General features: G+C 35.2%; 1 protein-coding gene across 1 annotated transcript in view; it reads left to right on the forward strand.

Annotated features, from left to right (window-relative positions):
* The window catches only part of STK32A (serine/threonine kinase 32A), a 55461-nt gene that overhangs the window by 17964 nt on the left and 18668 nt on the right, over positions 1 to 18829 (forward strand). Inside the window, exon 4 of the mRNA XM_058174086.1 lies at positions 18416 to 18453. Coding sequence (XP_058030069.1) covers positions 18416 to 18453 — 38 coding nt within the window. The remainder of the gene's footprint in view (positions 1 to 18415; positions 18454 to 18829) is intronic.

Here is an 18829-nt window from a genome sequence, read left to right on the forward strand (position 1 = left end):
AGGTGCTTTGGAGAATAGTTTGACTCCCTCTTCTTTGTGGCAACCCCGGAGATATTGGAACACTGCTATCATGTCTCCCCTAGTCCTTCTTTTCATTAAACTAGGCATACCAAGTTCCTGCAACCTCTCTTCATATGTTTTAGCCTCCAGTCCCTTAATCATCTTTGTTGCTCTTCTCTGCACTCTTTCTAGAGTCTCAACATCCTTTTTACATCGTGGCGACCAAAATTGAATGCAATATTCCAAGTGTGGCCTTACCAAGGCATTATAAAGTGGTACTAACACTTCACGTGATCTTGATTCTATCCCTCTGTTTATGCAGCCCAGTATTGTGTTGGCTTTTTTGGCAAGTGCTGCACACTGCTGGCTCATATCTAAATGGTTGTCCACTAGGACTCCAAGATCCCTCTCACAGTTACTACTATTGAGCAAGGTACCACATATCCGGTAATGTTTTCAATGAGTATCAGATGATGGCTTGCTGGGCCACTGAATCATAGATAGATTGAATTTCACTAGTAAGATGCAAGCCCATGTGTCTCCCTTTTAGGTAATATTTGTGACTGTATGGTATTCACAATACTCTCTGAAACAAAGAGATTTGAACCAACAATATATTTGATGAACGTATCTTTTCTTTTATGTACACTGAGAGCATATGCACCAAGACAAATTCCTTGTGTGTCCAATCACACTTGGCCAATAAAAAATTCTATTCTATTCTATTCTATTCTAAAAGAAATATTCAATATTCAAATTGAATATCTTAATACAAATATTTTCTTTTATTTCTTCTTTTTATAACCGACCATCCTATTCTGCAATACATACACAAATCTTAACTACTTGTCCTGTAACTAATGGTAGACAAACTTTCAGAGTATATCTATTTGATAGACAAACTTATACATATTTTAAAAATGCATATACTCATGTATAAGCTTTTCTGCTAACTTGACTGGTGTATGTCTACTGTATGTGTGATGTGTGTGTATATATTTATAGTTTATATTTCATACATATTAAAAATGGGAGAATATGTGATTGAGAATGAGTAGTATAGCTTGGCTTTCTATGAATCCCTGTATACCAACCCTATTATTCCTAAATTTGGAATACTTTGTTCAAGTGATCTAGAGATACAAATTCATTTAAATCAATGCATGTAAGCCTGGCTTACATGGCATACACCCATGTAAATATGTACACATATCAGCCTTATGAAAGTTGTAAGTAAAACAGTTCCTGGAAAACAATTTGAATGTGGGAAATGTGATGAAAAATGCTAACCTTTTGTTACTCTTTTTGTTGTAACTCCTGCCGTGTGAGCTTTCCCTACTCTTGAGAAAGAAATATGTACCATGAACACTGTGGAGAAAATAGAAAAGTCTATTCTATACCCTTCCTCTGTGAACCGTCATCCACTCCCACAAAGACTGGTAGTTTAAAGAAAAGATAAAGAAAGCTTCATTACATATAAGTGAATTTTGTTTTTAAAAAAATCTGGCCTGATATTTTGCATTTACAAAATAGCTTCTGTAATGATTTCCACAAACACTGTAATGTTAAAAAAAAAAAAACTTCACAGAGTGAAGTTCGCATCTATCAATTGTTTTGACAGGTGATTCTCTAAGATTAGCTCTTTGGCCGCAATTGAGTCTCTGTAAGTCCCATTATTTCAAACAAACATTACAAGTGTCACATCTAGAAAACCAATTTGTATCACAGAAGGCTTAGATCATCCTCTCCTCTTCCTCTGGCATAATATTCCATATTATTTTAAAGTCATCTAGTCTTCAATATATTTTATTATGTCAATGGCATGAATCATGGAGCACAGTTATTTAAGAAATATATCTAAAATCTTATTGGGCAAGATTGTGATCATATTTACTGTGCTTTCATCTGGGAGTCTTTAATACCTAATAAGGTTGTAGAGAAATATCACTAGGACAGGGGTGAAATCTAAAAATTTTCCCTACTGGTTCTGTGGGCGTGGCTTAATTGGTGGGTGTGGCTTGGTGGTCAGGTGACTGAATGGACATGGTCAATAATAATAAATAACAAAAATAATAAAGTATACAAAACTTGGGAGGCCCTGGTCTACCTTCTTTAAAAATAGAGGCCCCAGTCTACCTTTTGCCTTTTATTGAGAGGCCTTTTATTGAGAGGCCCCGGTCTACCAATTGCCTTTTAGTGAGAGGCCCCAATCTACCAATGCCTTTTACTGAGAGGCCCTGGTCTACCAAGTGCCTTTTACTGAGAGGCACCTGTCTACCAAGTGCCTTTTTTTGGCAGGCACCGGTCTACTTTCTTTAAAAATAGCGCTGATCAGCTGTAGTGCAGCCCTTTGAAGTGCCGTGGCAGTCATTTAAGGCCGTTTGCAGCTATATCACCACCGAGAGCTTCAGGGACAGAGAAGAGGAACAGCGAGGCATGGGCAGTGGGGCGGGGGCAGGAATTTTTGCTACCGGTTCTCCGAGCTACCTGCCCCCATCGCTACCAGATCGCGCGATCCGGTCCCAACTGGGAGCATTTCACCCCTGCACTAGGAGAAATTTAGTAGAAACACTTTAGGACTTAGAAGTCAAAAATAAAGTGCTAGTGGAATTTTTCCCTATGTAAATACTCTTAAATGAATAATGAAAATATTATTTTTAAATTTAAAAATTAAAATTGTCCAAATCATTCAAGCTGATAGCACTATCAACTAGTGATTATAAGATAAAAGACAGAAATGAAATCTTTTATTTTAGCTTTCTAAGGGTGTGTGGCTTTTCTTTATCAGACAGGATGTGGACAACAAAAATCAAAAAGATTGCACGTATTATTTAAAAGAGATGAAACATTTCATACATGGTATCATATTTACTCAAAGAAATTAGAAAGTGATCAGGTTGAACAGACGGTTTTAAGCTAACAGCATTTTAAAAATGTAACCTAAAAAGCATTCAAAGTGATGTCTTTGCAGTTTTTATTTATTTATTTATTATTTATTTATTTATTTTATTTGTCACAACAGTACATATAAGCATAAGCATGAAATAACTATACAATATATAAGTGTAAATATAATCATAAGTATGTGATAACTATATGAAATTGGATACAATCAAAGGGAACATTAGGACAGGAATGGTAGGCATGTTGGTGCTCTTATGCACGCCCCTTACAGACCTCTTAGAAATGGGGTGAGGTCAATAGTAGATAATTTTTGGTTCAGCTTTGGGGATTTTGGGAAGAGACCACAGAGTCTGGTAGTGCATTCCAGGCATTAACAACTCTGTTACTTAAGTCATATTTTCTGCAATCGAGATTGGAGCGGTTCACATTAAGCTTAAATCTATTGTGTGCTCGTGTATTGTTGTGATTGAAGCTGAAGTAGTCTTCAACAGGAAGGACGTTGTAACAGATGATTCTATGAGTTAAACTCAGGTCATGTCAAAGGCAGTGGAGTTCTACATTTTCTAAACCCAGGATTTCAAGTCTGGTGGCATAAGGTATTTTGTTGTAATCAGAGGAGTGGAGAACTCTTCTTGTAAAATATTTCTGGACACACTCAATTGTATTAATGTCTGAAATGAGGTATTGGGTTCCAGACAGGTGTGTTGTATTCTAGAATTGGTCTAGCAAATGTTTTATATGCTCTGGTTAGTAGTGTAGTGTTTCTGGAGAAGAAGCTACGCAAGATTGATGAACGTATCTTTTCTTTTATGTACACTGAGAGCATATGCACCAAGACAAATTCCTTGTGTGTCCAATCACACTTGGCCAATAAAAAAAAAATTCTATTCTATTCTATTCTAAGATTAAGTTTACAACTCTTAAAGCCTTTTTTATGATGTAGTTGCAGTGGGCTTTGGCACTTATATCATTTGATATGAAAATTCCAAGATCTTTAATAGGGTAGGGGTCATCTACAAGGTAATGTCCATCGAGCTTGTATTTAGTGTTCAGATTCTTTTTTCCAATGTGTAAGACTGAGCATTTGCTGGTTGAGATTTGGAGTTGCCAAGTTTTTGACCATTCCGACACAAAGTCAAGGTCTTTTTGAAGGGAAGCTATATTGTTGGTAGTGTTAAATAGTTTAACATCATCAGCGAAGAGAACACAATTACTTATAATATGGTCAAGAGATCATTAATGTATAATATGAAGAGTGTTGGTCCAAGAACGCTGCCTTGGGGAATGCTGCTATTGACAGGAACAGGATTTGATAGGGCACTGCCTATTTTGACCACTTGTTGTCTGTTTGACAGGAACGCTGTTATTCAATTGTGGAGGGGTCCGGAGATGCCGTAGGATTTTAGTTTTAGGAGAAGTTTGTCATGTACCACTGAGTCAAAAACTTTACAGAAGTCTATGTAAATAGCATCTATTGCTTTGCCCTGATCAAGATTTGTAATCCATATGTTTTTGCAGTGCAGAAGTTGTAAATTACAGGATAATTTTTTTCTGAAACCAAATTGTTTATTAGAGAGTAGGTTGTTTGTTTCTAGGTGGAGGGTAATGGATTGGTTGATGATTAATTCCATTACTTTGCAGGTGATGCAGCATAAAGAGATTGGTCTGTAATTTTCAGCTAGGCTGGGATCTCCTTTTTTGACGACAGGGATGACTGTGGCTAGTAACCAAAGTTTGGGAAGGGAGCTGGTCGTTAAAGCTTTTTCAAAGATTATGCTTCGGGGTTCTGCTATATTAGTGGAAAGCTTTTTTAAGAAGTATGCACATAGGCCATCAGGTCCAATAGATAGAGATGGTTTCAATTTGCGAAGGGTTAGGGTTATGTTTCCATGCTGAAATGTCTTTCAGGCTTCTGGGCAAGTTAGAATTGTCTTGCTGCAGTTTGTATATTTCTCAGGAGCTTTGTCTGTAGGTACCCATTTTAAAAACAACATAGTTGTGTTCCATTCTGCTGTATTTAACTGTTGTACCTGGACAAATCGAGTTGCTTGTGTTGCACCTTCAGAGTCAGAGGTGCTTCAAAGCCAAGTGAGCTGGTAATGAAGGTATAAGATTAACTTTTTCTGCTGTGCACCTGTTCACCCAGCCAACAAATAATGAATGAGGATAAATTACACTTGGCGAGACAGAAAGATTCCAGTTATTTAGCACAGGGTTTGAAATTGGAAATTGGCCAAAAAATGGATTGTTTCATTTAAAATACAAACAAGCTTGATAAATAAATAAATAATTCAGTTTGTGGCTTGTCTGTTTTTACTTTATTATCTTTAGCAAGAAGTGTCCTAGATTCAAAATGATGTTGAGAGAAGAAAGGGAGATATATATATATTTATATATATATATCTATATCTATCTATATCTATCTATTTCTATATCTATATCTATATCTATATCTATCTATCTATCTATCTATCTATCTATCTATCTATCTAGAGAGAGAGAGAGAGAGAGAGAGAGTGAGAGAGATTTTGTAGCTTACATCTTTCACCATTTTGGTTTTCAGACCAATTAAGAGATCAGCGAGGTGCTCTGCTGAGGAGTGGAGTTATGCGTTATAGCTCACTTGATACGTTTGCTGGATGGTGTTATCCAGTGTGATGGAGAATATCAGATGATGATGACTATAAGGAGACAGAATTTGGTGCCAGACATATGTTGACTTTTTTCATAAGGAATTACAGGACCATTTGAGTATAGAGCTAAATAATCAGATGCTTTGAGATCATTACTTCGTTGCGTTGATAAATTAATGTTTGACGACCTTTCTCACTGATTCCTAACACTGAATTCTTTCACAAGCCTAGCTGTATAACAAAGTATGAATGTTTAATGCTATATTTTAGAATTTTAGTTTTTTCCTGACTGATAGGAATCTGAATCTGATACCCCCACTTTGGCTTTCATAAGCAAACTTCTGTATTTCATAAAAATGAAAATTGCCTGCAAATTCATTGCACAGTGGTTTACGTCCTTTTAATACTGTAGCAACTGTTAAATCAATTTAATAATAAAATACTGCTTTGGAAAAAAAGATTCCACAGAATCCTGAAATAAGACTGGATTCTAACTAAATGAAATTCTGTCAAATGCATGTGACTGCACAAATGTTTTGCTATAAGTTGGAGTGAAGTAGTTTCATTGCTTCTGAATTACAAAAGGCACTGAATTCTCCTTTTCAGTACATCCTCATTATTACTTTGTAATCCAGGCTTTTTCTCTGGTTCACATACACATATATGCACATGCGCACTTTATTCCCAGAGCACCAGACTCTAGGCTTTTAGTTTTCAGGATCCGCTGAAATATTACAAAGTGAAGATCAAATTTAAAATTCTTCTGACTTATTCTTTGGACTGAATATTATGCCAAAATTAAAAAAAATAAATGGTTAGGGGAATGTTGTGAAATGTGATTATTTTTTCATTCTAGGTTCAGTTTCTATGTGCATCCAAGAATATAGGAAAAGAGGGAAGAGGGGTTTGAAAATATAGGTCCAGAAGATAGTTTGGGGTAAAGATAATACAAACATCACACTGCTGGACATTTGATAACAGTCAGGGCTTGAGGTGGTGCAACACAAGAGCAGCCACCTTCTCCTTTCCCCCATTTATTGTGGGATCAGCCTTTTTAATGCTTCTTGGCCCTGCAAAACATTTCCAAGGGAATATTTTCTCTCAGAGCTATGCTAGGAGGAACAGAGGAGGCAACCCCAGTGAGTGCCACCACTACTGTTGTGTTGATGTAAGTTCTCTGTAGACCCACCATGCTTTGAAGGAAACAGTGAGTGAGTGCCACCACTACTGTTGTGTTGATGTGAGTGCTCTGTAGACCTACCATGCTTTGAAGGAAACATGCCAGTCTTGGTATCCTGAAGCAGCACTACAGCCTTGTCACATCAGCAGATGTTTGCTAATGTTTTTACCTCAGCAGTGAAAACAATAGTCATACTTCTTGATGTGCTGAGGTTGCTTTCAGTATGCTCCAGAGGCGATCTTTGCTTGACCTGATAAAATGTTTCTACTTTTGCTGGTTGTTATTGTTGTTTTTTCCTTTTAGCTATTTTATTTATTTCTCTTTTAGTGAGGAAGCGGTTAATTGTTTCATTACATTATAGAAAAACAGATAATAGCCAAGTAGAGTGGTATTTACACAATAGGAAGTAGAAACTATGAACACTCTAATGATGAAAGTAAGTTAAACCTTTCAGAATGGAAGATGTATAACAATGCTAAATATGATTTCTGAGATGTATCCCTTATGAAGATAGGATGCTACTAAAATGCTCTATTTAAATGCATAAAAGTAGACTTTTGATTTTGTTGGGATTTAGTTACATTATCATCAAAATATTATTTCTTGAATGCCTTGAGGAAGGAAACATAGTAAAAATTTTATAAATTTAATGCAGTTTGTGTGTTGCAAACTATTTTATTTTAGGTGTGCTTGTTTGGCTATAAACAGGTTTTATTATTTTATAAACTTAAGGCACAGTTTGTATGTTGCAAAGTGTTTTATTTTAGGTCTGCTTGTTTAGGTATGTTATCTTATTTCAAAGGTAGTTTTAAATATTTGTATAACTATTTCCTTTTCCTTCCTCTTCAGGTAGGTCAGTAGTAAGTGCTGAGTAGACTTTATTTATCCTTTACTTATCTGTTAATAGTTTTGCAAATTAGATCACCAAATTGCCTTTTAAACTGTCTCTCAGTTTCTTTGATGATTGGTGACAGCAAATGACTGAGCCTTTTTTTCTCTCCACATTTGTTGCTATTGTGATGCTCTATTTTATTTTTTTGTGGCAGAAGTGGTTGAGAAATTAAACATTTAGAGCATTTTTGTCAAAGGTAAAGTTTAAACGTTTAAAGGCTCAATTGTTCCGGGTGACTTCCAAGAAGGATGTAGGTAATTTCTTTTTATTTCCTCTTTTCTTCTCTTCCCTGTGTGACCTTTTTCTTCCTTTTCTCAGGGGATTTGTTTTCCCTGTGGGTTGTGTGTGCGTGTACAAGTGCTTCCCTGCAGCTTAGTGTGTATTCAGTCACCCTGTTTGTTTAATGTTATGGCCTTTTGAGCATGCAGTTGTTATTGCAGGATATCTGTTATTTGGAGGACACCTGCTCCATTGCAAATGGTAATTTCCATTGTGCTAAATGTCATTTGAAGGCAGAATGCTCCCCTTATATCTGTAGATGGTTGCTACATTTATATGCAACTACAAGGAAAATGATTAAGATCTATTTTCCAGGGCCACATGAATACACATATCTAGATTTAATTTAAACTCAAGGATAATATTCCTGACCATAAGGTTATTATTATTAATAATAATAATAATAATAATAATAATAATAATAATAATAATAATAATAATAATAATAATAATAATAATATCAGAGTTGGAAGGGACCTTGGAGGTCTTCTAGTCCAACCCCCTGCCCAGGCAGGAAACCCTACACCATTTCAGACAAATGGCTAGCCAACATTTTCTTAAAAATTTCCAGTGTTGGAGCATTTACAACTTCTGCAGGCAAGTTGTTCCACTGATTAATTTTTCTAACTGTCAGGAAATTTCTCCTTAGTTCTAGGTTGCTTCTCTCCTTGATTAGTTTCCACCCATTGCTTCTTGTTCTACCCTCAGGTGCTTTGGAGAATAGTTTGACTCCCTCTTCTTTGGCAACCCCTGAGATATTGGAACACTGCTATCATGTCTCCCCTAGTCCTTCTTTTCATTAAACTAGACATACCAAGTTCCTGCAACCGTTCTTCATATGTTTTAGCCTCCAGTTCCCTAATCATCTTTGTTGCTCTTCTCTGCATTCTTTCTAAAGTCTCAACATCCTTTTTACATCGTGGCGACCAAAACTGAATGCAATATTCCAAGTGTGGCCTTACCAAGGCATTATAAAGTGGTATTAACACTTCACGTGATCTTGATTCTATCCCTGTGTTTATGCAGCCCAGAACTGTGTTGGCTTTTTTGGCAAGTGCTGCACACTGCTGGCTCATATCTAAATGGTTGTCCACTAGGACTCCAAGATCCCTCTCACAGTTACTACTATTGAGCAAGGTACCACATATCCGGTACTGGTGCATTTTGTTTTTTTGGCCTAAATGTAGAATATTACATTTTTCACTGTTGAATTTCAATTTGTTAGATAGTGTCCAATGTTCGAGTCTGTCAAGATCTTTCTGTATCTTGAGCCTATCTTCTGGAGCATTGGCTATTCCTGCCAGCTTGGTGTCATCTGCAAATTTGATGAGTTCCGCATCTGGTTTGTATAACAGTGGAACAGTTTACCACTGGAGGCTATGGGTTCTAATTCTAGGAGGATTTTTTTTCCTTTTTAATAGCTGAGGTTGGGTAGCAACTTGGTTTAATTGGTTTTCCTGGACATTGCAGAAGATTGAACTAGTTTATTCTTGTTGTCGTTTCCGATTCCAATTCCAATAAAGATGATTAGGGTACTGGAATTTAAAACATATGAAGAACGGCTTCAGGAATTGGGTATGTCCAGTTTAATGAAGAAAAAAAAGGACTAGGGGAGACATGATAGCAGTGTTCCAATATCTAAGGGGTTGGCACAAAGAAGAGGGAGTCAAGCTATTCTCCAAAGACAGAACTAAGGCAGGACAAGAAGCAATGGATGGAAACTAATCAAGGAGAGAACCAACCTAGAACTAAGGGGAAATGTCCTGACAGTTAGAACAATTAATCAGTGGGCCAACTTGCCTCCAGAAGTTGTGGATGCTCCAATACTGAAAGTTATTTCAGTAACTCTTCAGTTAAGAAGAGATTCCAATTGTCTAAAATGGTTCAGGGTTTCCTGTCTGAGCAGAAGGTTGGACTAGAAGACCTCCAAGGTCTTTCTCAACTCTATTATTCTGTTAATTCTACATTTATGTGATTCTTTGATAGTCTTATGCAGGTAGCACATTTCCTGCATAAATTTCAAAACTTAGATCTAGTATAGATTAAAGTTTCCTGAATTCCATTATATTTTCATGATATTTTCTGTCTGCTAGTAAAATGATTCTTAACTGGTGCTGCCCATACCATAAAGGGAATTCAAAAGAGCCCTAAGGCAGCTTGCTGAAACTTAAGAAAGTTCTTAAAACTTACTTTATATGATAAACAAGAGGATAAAATACCAGCAACCATTGGAAAAAGTAAACATTTTGTTCCTGTAATGGTGGATTCCAGGTTTGATGCCAGAATAATTGGTGGGAAATTTGCAGAAGGTTGTGAACTGCTTGAGTACATTGTGTATTATTTGGACAAGTCACAACCATGTGATAAGTCACAATTTTCTTTCTTTTTTTTTCTAATTATAAATTTAACCAGTGGGATTAAAGCTATTACAAGAAGGCTAGTCACCAATTTCCCAGAATTCTCACTCTAGAACAATTTATTTGCCCCAATTCTACCTGTAGAGTACTTGGGTGTTGATTAATGTTAAAAGTAATAAATATAAAAATTCAAATTAATGATTCAATTCCCAGTGCATGTATGTTACAGTATAGTAAATTATATCCCTGTCATTTAAGCCCCCTGCCCCCAATCATTTTGCAAATAGTATGTTGGGATTTTAAGAACATTTAGATAATGAGATGGCTATTTGGATTGGCAAGCAATATATGTCATGCCTTCAAGACACAAATGAATTCAGAATTCAAGACTCTTGGTTTCAGTTAATTCTTGGGTACCTTTTCAAAATGATGAAATCCAAACGTTTTTGGCCAGCGTGGGAGGGAATCACAAGCCATTTGAAAACTTTAGCACAGTGTGGAAAACAGGTTATATAAATGAGATAAATGTAACATGATGAAATAGTTTTGGCCGTCTGGAAGATTTTGCTAGTCATGTAATTAACCTTATTCCCAAATGAAGTGGCATTAAATTGATAAAACAGCTTCTTATCTGTAGAATACAACATCTGTCCTTGAAATCCTCAAGAGATGGTCAGGTCAGTGTTTACTCTGCTCTATGGGGACTGCCGTAAGTCAGTCTGTGTTTTTAAAATATCAGAAGACCTGGTGAGGGGAAGATGGGAGAATATAGCTAAATAACCTGGACTCACGATACAGACTTTTACTTAGCTGGCAAACATGCGTTGGTGAAAGAGAAACTAGCAGGGTCCCTTTTTTCTCAGTGAAAGGGGATTTATCTGTTTGCATGGTGTTTTCCATGTTCTCTGTATGGTGTGTATTAAATTACAAGGTGCTTGACTAATTCCCATGGCAGGCGCTTGGAAGCAATGTAATTAGCCTATTAAGCTCAGGTAATTTCTTGTAAAGTCAATCAAGTGCACAGAGCAGACAGATCAGTTGTCACTTTAGTCCAGCAAAAAAAGGATGTTTGCCTTCCTCCACAATTTTTGAAAACTATTCTTTCTCCCCTAGTTATGGGGGTGGGTGGGAGAGAGAAAGGTCCCTGGTTTAACAATTGCAAAACATGTGGAAAAATATTAAGTTTGGTTGATTCGGAACGTATTTTTATTGCTTGAAAAATACGCATCCAAGTGATACCAATTAAGAAGTTGGCTAGAGCATTGGGGAGGGAGGAGCCTTGAAAACAAGGGCATGTTTTTTTTAATGCTTGTAATTGACTTGTTTTGGGTGAATAGACAGAGGCAAGAATTGACTAGGACAGCAGGACAGGATGCTTGTGGAAAGAGAAGGAGTTTGAAGTAGATCTAGGTAGTAAAATGCTCTCACTAGTGCTACCTCTAGATGCTGCCTTTCTCTCTGCTGCAGAAAAAACAGTGGATCAATCTACATATGATAACACATGTGCAAACTTAAGCATTTTAAAAAAGAAAACAGCTGTAACAGAGACACTGTTTGAGGGGAAGGTAGAATTTGTCTTTGAAACTCTAAACTGCTATTGGCATTTGGAAGGGATCTTCAAAACATGAAAAGAAAAAGTCTAATATTTTAGACTTTAATCTAAAATATTCGTTTTAGACATTTTTTTTCAGAGAAAAAAAAAATCAGGAAATGTCCAGGAGTGCTTTTAATGAAGAAGTACAGGTAATCCTCGCCTTATGACCACAACTGAGCCCAAAATTTCTATTGCTAAGTAAGATATTTGTTCAGTGAGCTTTGCCTATTTTATGACATTTTATGACTTGCCATAGTTGCTAAGTGAATCACTGCAGTGGTTAAGTTAGCAACACAGTTGTTAAATGAATCTGGCTTCCCCTTTGGCTTTGCTTGTCAGAAGATCACAAAAGTGATCATTTGGCACTGAATCATCATAAATATAAGTCAGTTTGCCAATTGTGATCACATGACCATTGGGGATGCTGCAAAGACTGTAAATTTGAAAAACAGCCATAAATCACTTTTTTCAGTGCCATTGTAACTTTGAATGGTCACTAAATGAACTGTTGTAAATCAAGGATTACCTTTTTTAAGATTTTGTGAACTGCAGCTCACTTTATTCCAGTGGTAGGATTCAGCCAGTTTGCACCACTTCGGGAGAACCGGTTGTTAACTTTCTGAGCAGTTTGGTGAACTGGTTGTTGGAAGAAATCATTAGGGCAGAGAATCAGTTGTTAAATTATTTGAATCCCAGCACTGCTTTATTCAATGCATACAGTGTAGCCAGCACATTACTATTGTTAAGAACTTAACAAACACGATAGGTTTCTAACTTGATGAACATATCTTTTCTTTTATGTACACTGAGAGCATATGCACCAAGACAAATTCCTTGTGTGTCCAATCACACTTGGCCAATAACATTCTATTCTATTCTATTCTATTCTATTCTATTAATTGATAAGGCAGTTGTATTCTGTCATGTAACTAACCTTCCCATCACTTGTCTTACATTTTACATCAATCTAGCCACTCTGTGCAGATGAAGTGATGCAAGGGACCAAACTTAAGGGACTAAAAAAGAAAATAAAGAAAATAAAAATAAAAAGAGTTATAGTCAAGATGAGGTGGATTTCAATATGCACTCTTCCGCTGTGCAATACTGTGTGAATTGGAAATGATAATATGTAGTAAAAATGCTAGCTTTTTGTGCTAGGTGGGTCTGCTCAGAATAGACTTCTGTTTGGCATAGGAATTGTTCTGTTATTATATGTGCAATAGTGAGTAAAAAGTCATTAAAGTAAAATAAAATCTAAAGGAACAAAAATAAAAGGCAAGAAACCAAGTCATAGCGTATTTTATTATTTATTTATTTATCTTCCACATTTATTGTTTTGATAAATAGTGCACTGACACATATAATATTCCTTTGTCCTCCTATTTTCCCCATAATATCCCTGTGAGATAGATTGGGCTGAGAGAGCATGACTGGCCCAAAGTCATCCAAACCAGCTTTCATGCTTAAGACAAGATTTGAAGTTATGGTTTCCTGGTTTCTAGATTAGTGCCTTAACCAGTAGATATACCAGGTTTCATAGCAAAAAAATAAGTTCTGAAATAAACTAAGCTTGTTTGTGATAACTGTGTTTCTAGAGCTGACAGTTTTCTCCTCTTGTCAAAGTGTCTGCTTTACTACAGATCTTGGTTTTAAAGGGGAAAATAGTTTAAAAGTCATATCCAGTGGAAACCCTGTTTACCCAATTTTTTTAAAAAATCAGTCCAGCTGAATTACAACTTTAAACATATACATGCATTCAGAGACATATACAAATACATGCAAACACATAAAAACATAAACTCCTGCACAGGCAATCTGTATGCAATTATTTAAGAACAATAATTATACTGAAATATTACTTGAGAAAGACTTAGCAAACGATGCAAATTCAAAATATACAGAAATAAAGATATGCTTAGAAATATGCTCTGGTGTTCCACTATAATGTGTTCCATTATAATGTATTTAATCCAGTCCTCTTCTTCCAGGTTTATTTATATATTTTATTCCTAACAGAGATCATCAAGAATTATCCTGAGATGAAATTGTCTTTTGTTTGGATACATGATTTCATTGTCCTTTGAGAATAGAAATCCCAACCATACATAAGAGCCTACTGAGTTGGAAATCAGATATCACCGAAATGTATACTTAATGTTTCTTAGATGAAATGACTGTAATTAGTAATTGTAAAAAAAGAAAAGAAAAGCTAAAGCTAATTCATGACACTTATCATTAGATTTTCACTCTCATTTTCCTGATAACTTCTCAGTTGCAATTAGCTCTATAAATATCGTAAATATTCCTAAAACCATGCTAAAGTATATGGCAACGTTCTTTTAAAAAATAACGAAGAGGTTTAACAAAACTCTTTTATTTACATTGGAGGTTTGCTGTATCTGGGAGAGAATTGAAAGTGAACTTTCTTTTTCCAAAAGAAAAGGAAAAGAGATGCAATCTGATTTCAAATTTCTCTTTTTTCTTTAGTAAAATATAGCCACAGAAAAAGTTAATTTGGATCAGTGACACATTGTTTCAGTTTATTCATTCATTATTAATTGTAAAATAAAGAAGAAAAAATTAAATATGGGTTCTTTCCTGCTCCCCTCCTTGTGAACTAATTATAGCATCAATGCAGGATTGCAAGAGGGTTTTAAATTAAGAAAAGAAAACAGTGACTCCTATTACCCCTTCTGTGATTTAAATTACTCCGCTTCGACTAGTTTTAATCAACTATCAAAAAGCCTGATTGTAAATTGTATTCCTCAAAATATTGGGGTTAGAGAATCAAGTTGTCTTCTTTATTTAAATAGAAAAAGAATGTTTCCTTATTTCTTTTACTTCTTGATTTGCTTGCTCCCATGTTCCTTTCTTCCAGTGAAACTCAGTGAAAGGATGGATTTCCAAGGATTCCCAGTGCTTGGAAGGATTCTGTCTTTCCTTTCCATAGGCAAGTCCAGAGGGTTCCTCCACAGAGGGTCCTGACACACAGCAATAGCTGTAGCGCTTAGAATTATATACTGCTTCATAGTGCTTTACAGCCCCATCTAAGCAGTTTACAGAGTCAGCATTTTGCCCCCAACAATCTGGAACCCCATTTTATTGACCTCAGAAGGAGGGAAGGCTGAGTCAACCTTGAGCCAGTCAGGATCAAATTCCTGGCAGTCAGCAGAATTAGCCTGCAATACTGCATTCTAACCCCTGTGCTACCACAGCTCTCACATAACCTCTTTTCTTTTTGCCTAGAATAGGCAGCCAGAAAATAAAAATCAGTTAAGTGTATTGTCCTCTGAGTATTTTAAGGATCTGTTTTAGAACATACTGTACAGGTAGTCCTTACTTAGCAATTGTTTGCAGTTATGACAGTGATGAAAAAGTAACTTTGCAAGCAATCCAAAAATTAAAGTCTTTGTAGGTCTGTAAAGCAAAGGATAACTGAAGTAAGATAATAGGCATAGTCATGTTTCCTGGCTGCTTTGCTTAAGACAATTACAATTAGGTAGTCCTTGTTTAACAACCACAACTGGGACCAGCTATTGTCTTCTTGCTAAAAATTAAGTTATTTTTTCCTCATCTTCCTCTGAATAAAGGGCATGTCACTGTCTATTTTGGTAATCATGAATATACAGTGGGCAGTAATATAGTTCATGTATACATGAATTATATATATGATAGTTTTATGTTTACATGTGTGTGTGTGTGTATATATACAGACATATATATGTAATATTTTAGTTAAAAACATTTTAAAATTTCTCTCTCCCCTCCCTCCCTCCCTCCCTCCCTCCCTCCCTCTCTCCCTTCTGCTGTCCTGAAATATTTGTGTTATGCAATACCTGTTTGTATGATTAATATAACTAAAGTTTGATTAATATAACTAAAGTTTCAATTGAATTTTCTGCTTATATTTACCTTAAAAATACATTAACATTTATATCTTCCTCCTTTGTCTCTCAGGATATAAAATTGAATTTTAATGTTGTTGGCATTTATTCTCCTATTGTACTCCTATAATAATTATTTTTGTATTTATATTCCACTTTTATGTTTTTACAACTCCAGATAGTATGTATAATGCCTCTACATCCTATTTTCGCCTCCTATTTTGGGGGGAAAGAGAGTGAGGGATTAAGAGAAGGCTAACACCCATAGTTGCCCAGTTTCTAGTCCAACATTTTAACCATTATACCAAATATATGCATATAGCATGCTATTTTTGGTTTGTGTTCAAAAGCGATACAAGGTTGGACCTTCTGTTGAACAGGAGACCAATGGAATCTATAAAAAAGAATCAGAAATGTTGCCAGAAAAGTCAATGGTAGGGTTAGGGTTGAATATTGAAATGTTCTATATTATTGATCTTACTTACTTAGGAAATAAAGACCTTTTTATTGAGGCTGTTGAGTGGAAGGATTTCGCAATAGCCTTCTCATATAGTATTTTAATTTTCCCTTTATATCCTGGATTTTTTTTTGTACAATCTTAATATGGATTCTCTGAATTATCTCATAATCTTTGTTTATTACAATGAAATATTGATGTCATACTTCTGAAAAATAGATAATCAGGATGCCAATCTGACTAATCTTTTGGTTTGTATATGTAAAGCACATGTCCCAAAAGATTCATTTGAGAATTCATGAAGCAATCCTTCCTTGTTTTTAAAAATGTATACTTGCAACCAAATTCTAACAGTGCATAATTCAGTAGAGGAATTAATGGCTATAGCCAAAGTCTTATAACTTGTGATCCCCTGTAACTTTTGGAGTTTATTACAGATATTCTTTTTAGCTTACAGAATAGCTTTTTTTCAAACGCCAACTTAAATATGTTTCATCAAATATTCAGTATGGTAGATTTTTTTTTTAAAAAAAAACCATCTCGCAAAATTTTCTGTATTGGTATTGTTCTTGAACGGTGGATCATATTTTATTCTATTGTAAATTTAATAAGAGCCTCCAGCAGGTTGTTGCATATTTTTAAATCAAACCCAGAAATAAAGCAGAGATACTTCTGAGTATGTTACAACACAAAGGTAGCAGCCAGATGTTTATTTTATTAAAGGGTTTGAAGAGTTTTATGTAATATTTAAGAAATATTCTATTAGATAAATTGTTTTATCTAATGCAAACTTTATATTTGTAACTTGCTATTGGGCCTTTTTGTCTGTAATTGAAACTGAAACTGAAACTGATTATGGATTTTTTCCCCACTCCTCTTTCCCACGTGTATTTTATTCTCACAAATACCCATGACCTGAGTCAGGCTGCCAGATTTTGACTGAGGATTCAGTAAGATGATGATCAAATGCCTTAAACTGAGCACTCCAAGAAGTGTAAAATATGGTTGCAAAATGCAAGTGGCTCCCAGTTAAACTAACAAAATAGACTTCAATGGAGCCTGTATATGGCATTATTTTATATTAATTAACAGTAATACTTTAAAGAATTCAGTTTATTTTTTAATTTTGGAAGTTCCCTCCTTGTTTTAAAAACAGACTTACAGTTTGTGAAATTTCATCAGTTATGTGGAAACAACTAGTAATAAATAGAAATAGAAAATATTTTAAATCAATACATCAATAAAACTGTGTTAACTTTACTAAAGAGAGAACTGGCATAGTTTTATCTTCTTTAACAGTACTATATACAGAATTGATGATTGTGGCAAGAGAAGACGAGAGGCATGGAGAAAAAATATTGCTGCCTGCCAGAGGATTAGAAAAATCATTAAACATGGAAAGTATAAGAAATTCAGTGACTACAAATTAATGAAAACAAAAACCAAAACTATGTTTCTAGTTTTATTAGCACTCATGATCCCAATAATGAGTTACAACTAACAACTGCATGTAGAACGAAACTCATTGATAGCATTTGCAGAACACAGAGCAATTGGGGGATACTTTATGAAGCTCTTACATCCTACTCTAGATCTTTATTGTTTATTTTTATTTATTTATTTATTTTTGTCACAACAATATACATAAGCATCACACAGAATGATTATATAGTATATAAACATATATATGAGGAAATATAAGGAAGTATAAGCATATATATATAAGAAAAAAACCACAATAGGACAGGAACGGTAGGCACGCTTGTGCTCTTATGCACGCCCTTTATAGTCTTCTTAGGAATGGGGTGAGGTCAATAGAAGATGTTTTTGGTTAAAGCTTTTGGGATTATGAGAAGAGACCACAGAGTCAGGTAATGTGTTCCAAGCACTCATAACTCTGTTACAGAAGTCATATTTTCTGCAATCTAGATTGAAGCGGTTAACATTAAGTTTAAATCTATTGGTTGCTCTTGTATTATTGCAATTGAAGCTGAAGTAGTCTATGAGTTAAACTTAGGTCTTGTCGAAGGCGATGGAGTTCTAAGTTTTCTATACCCACGATTTCAAGTCTGGTGGGATAAGGTATTTTGTTGTTTTCAGAGGAGTGGAGAACTCTTCTTGTAAAATATTTTTGGACACGTTCAATTGTATTTATGTCAGAAATGTGGTTCCAGACAGATTGTCATAATTTTGGTTTTATTGATGTATTTTCTCTTTTTTAAATTTCTATTTTAGAGACATAAAGCCTGATAACGTCTTACTGGATGAGCTGGGTAAGTGACAATTATATCTGGCTGCAGGAACATGTATATGCTTGCAACTGTATAGCAAAATATAATGTTTTCTGTAGGATCATGACAGGCTTTATGAAGCCATCTTCTAGTGAGATGGAAAACAAGTTCAGGCAAACTGTTATCCTAGCTCTGGTGTTTTTGCTGACTAAAGATACAAATAACACATTTCTACGGATTTCTTAATGTATCATAGGTTTTATTTTTTTAAAAGATCATGTAATCTGATAGTGCAGTCGTTAGTGATCCAGTTAAGAGAGCAATACAATGTTCTGTTATTATTTTTATGATGCACGCTGGGTCATGTTTTAAACCAAAGGCAATGTAATATTATGCAATAAGAGATAGACAACATTAT

The sequence above is a fragment of the Ahaetulla prasina genome, chromosome 2, assembly GCF_028640845.1.
Source record: "Ahaetulla prasina isolate Xishuangbanna chromosome 2, ASM2864084v1, whole genome shotgun sequence".
Classification (NCBI taxonomy): Eukaryota; Metazoa; Chordata; class Lepidosauria; order Squamata; family Colubridae; genus Ahaetulla; species Ahaetulla prasina.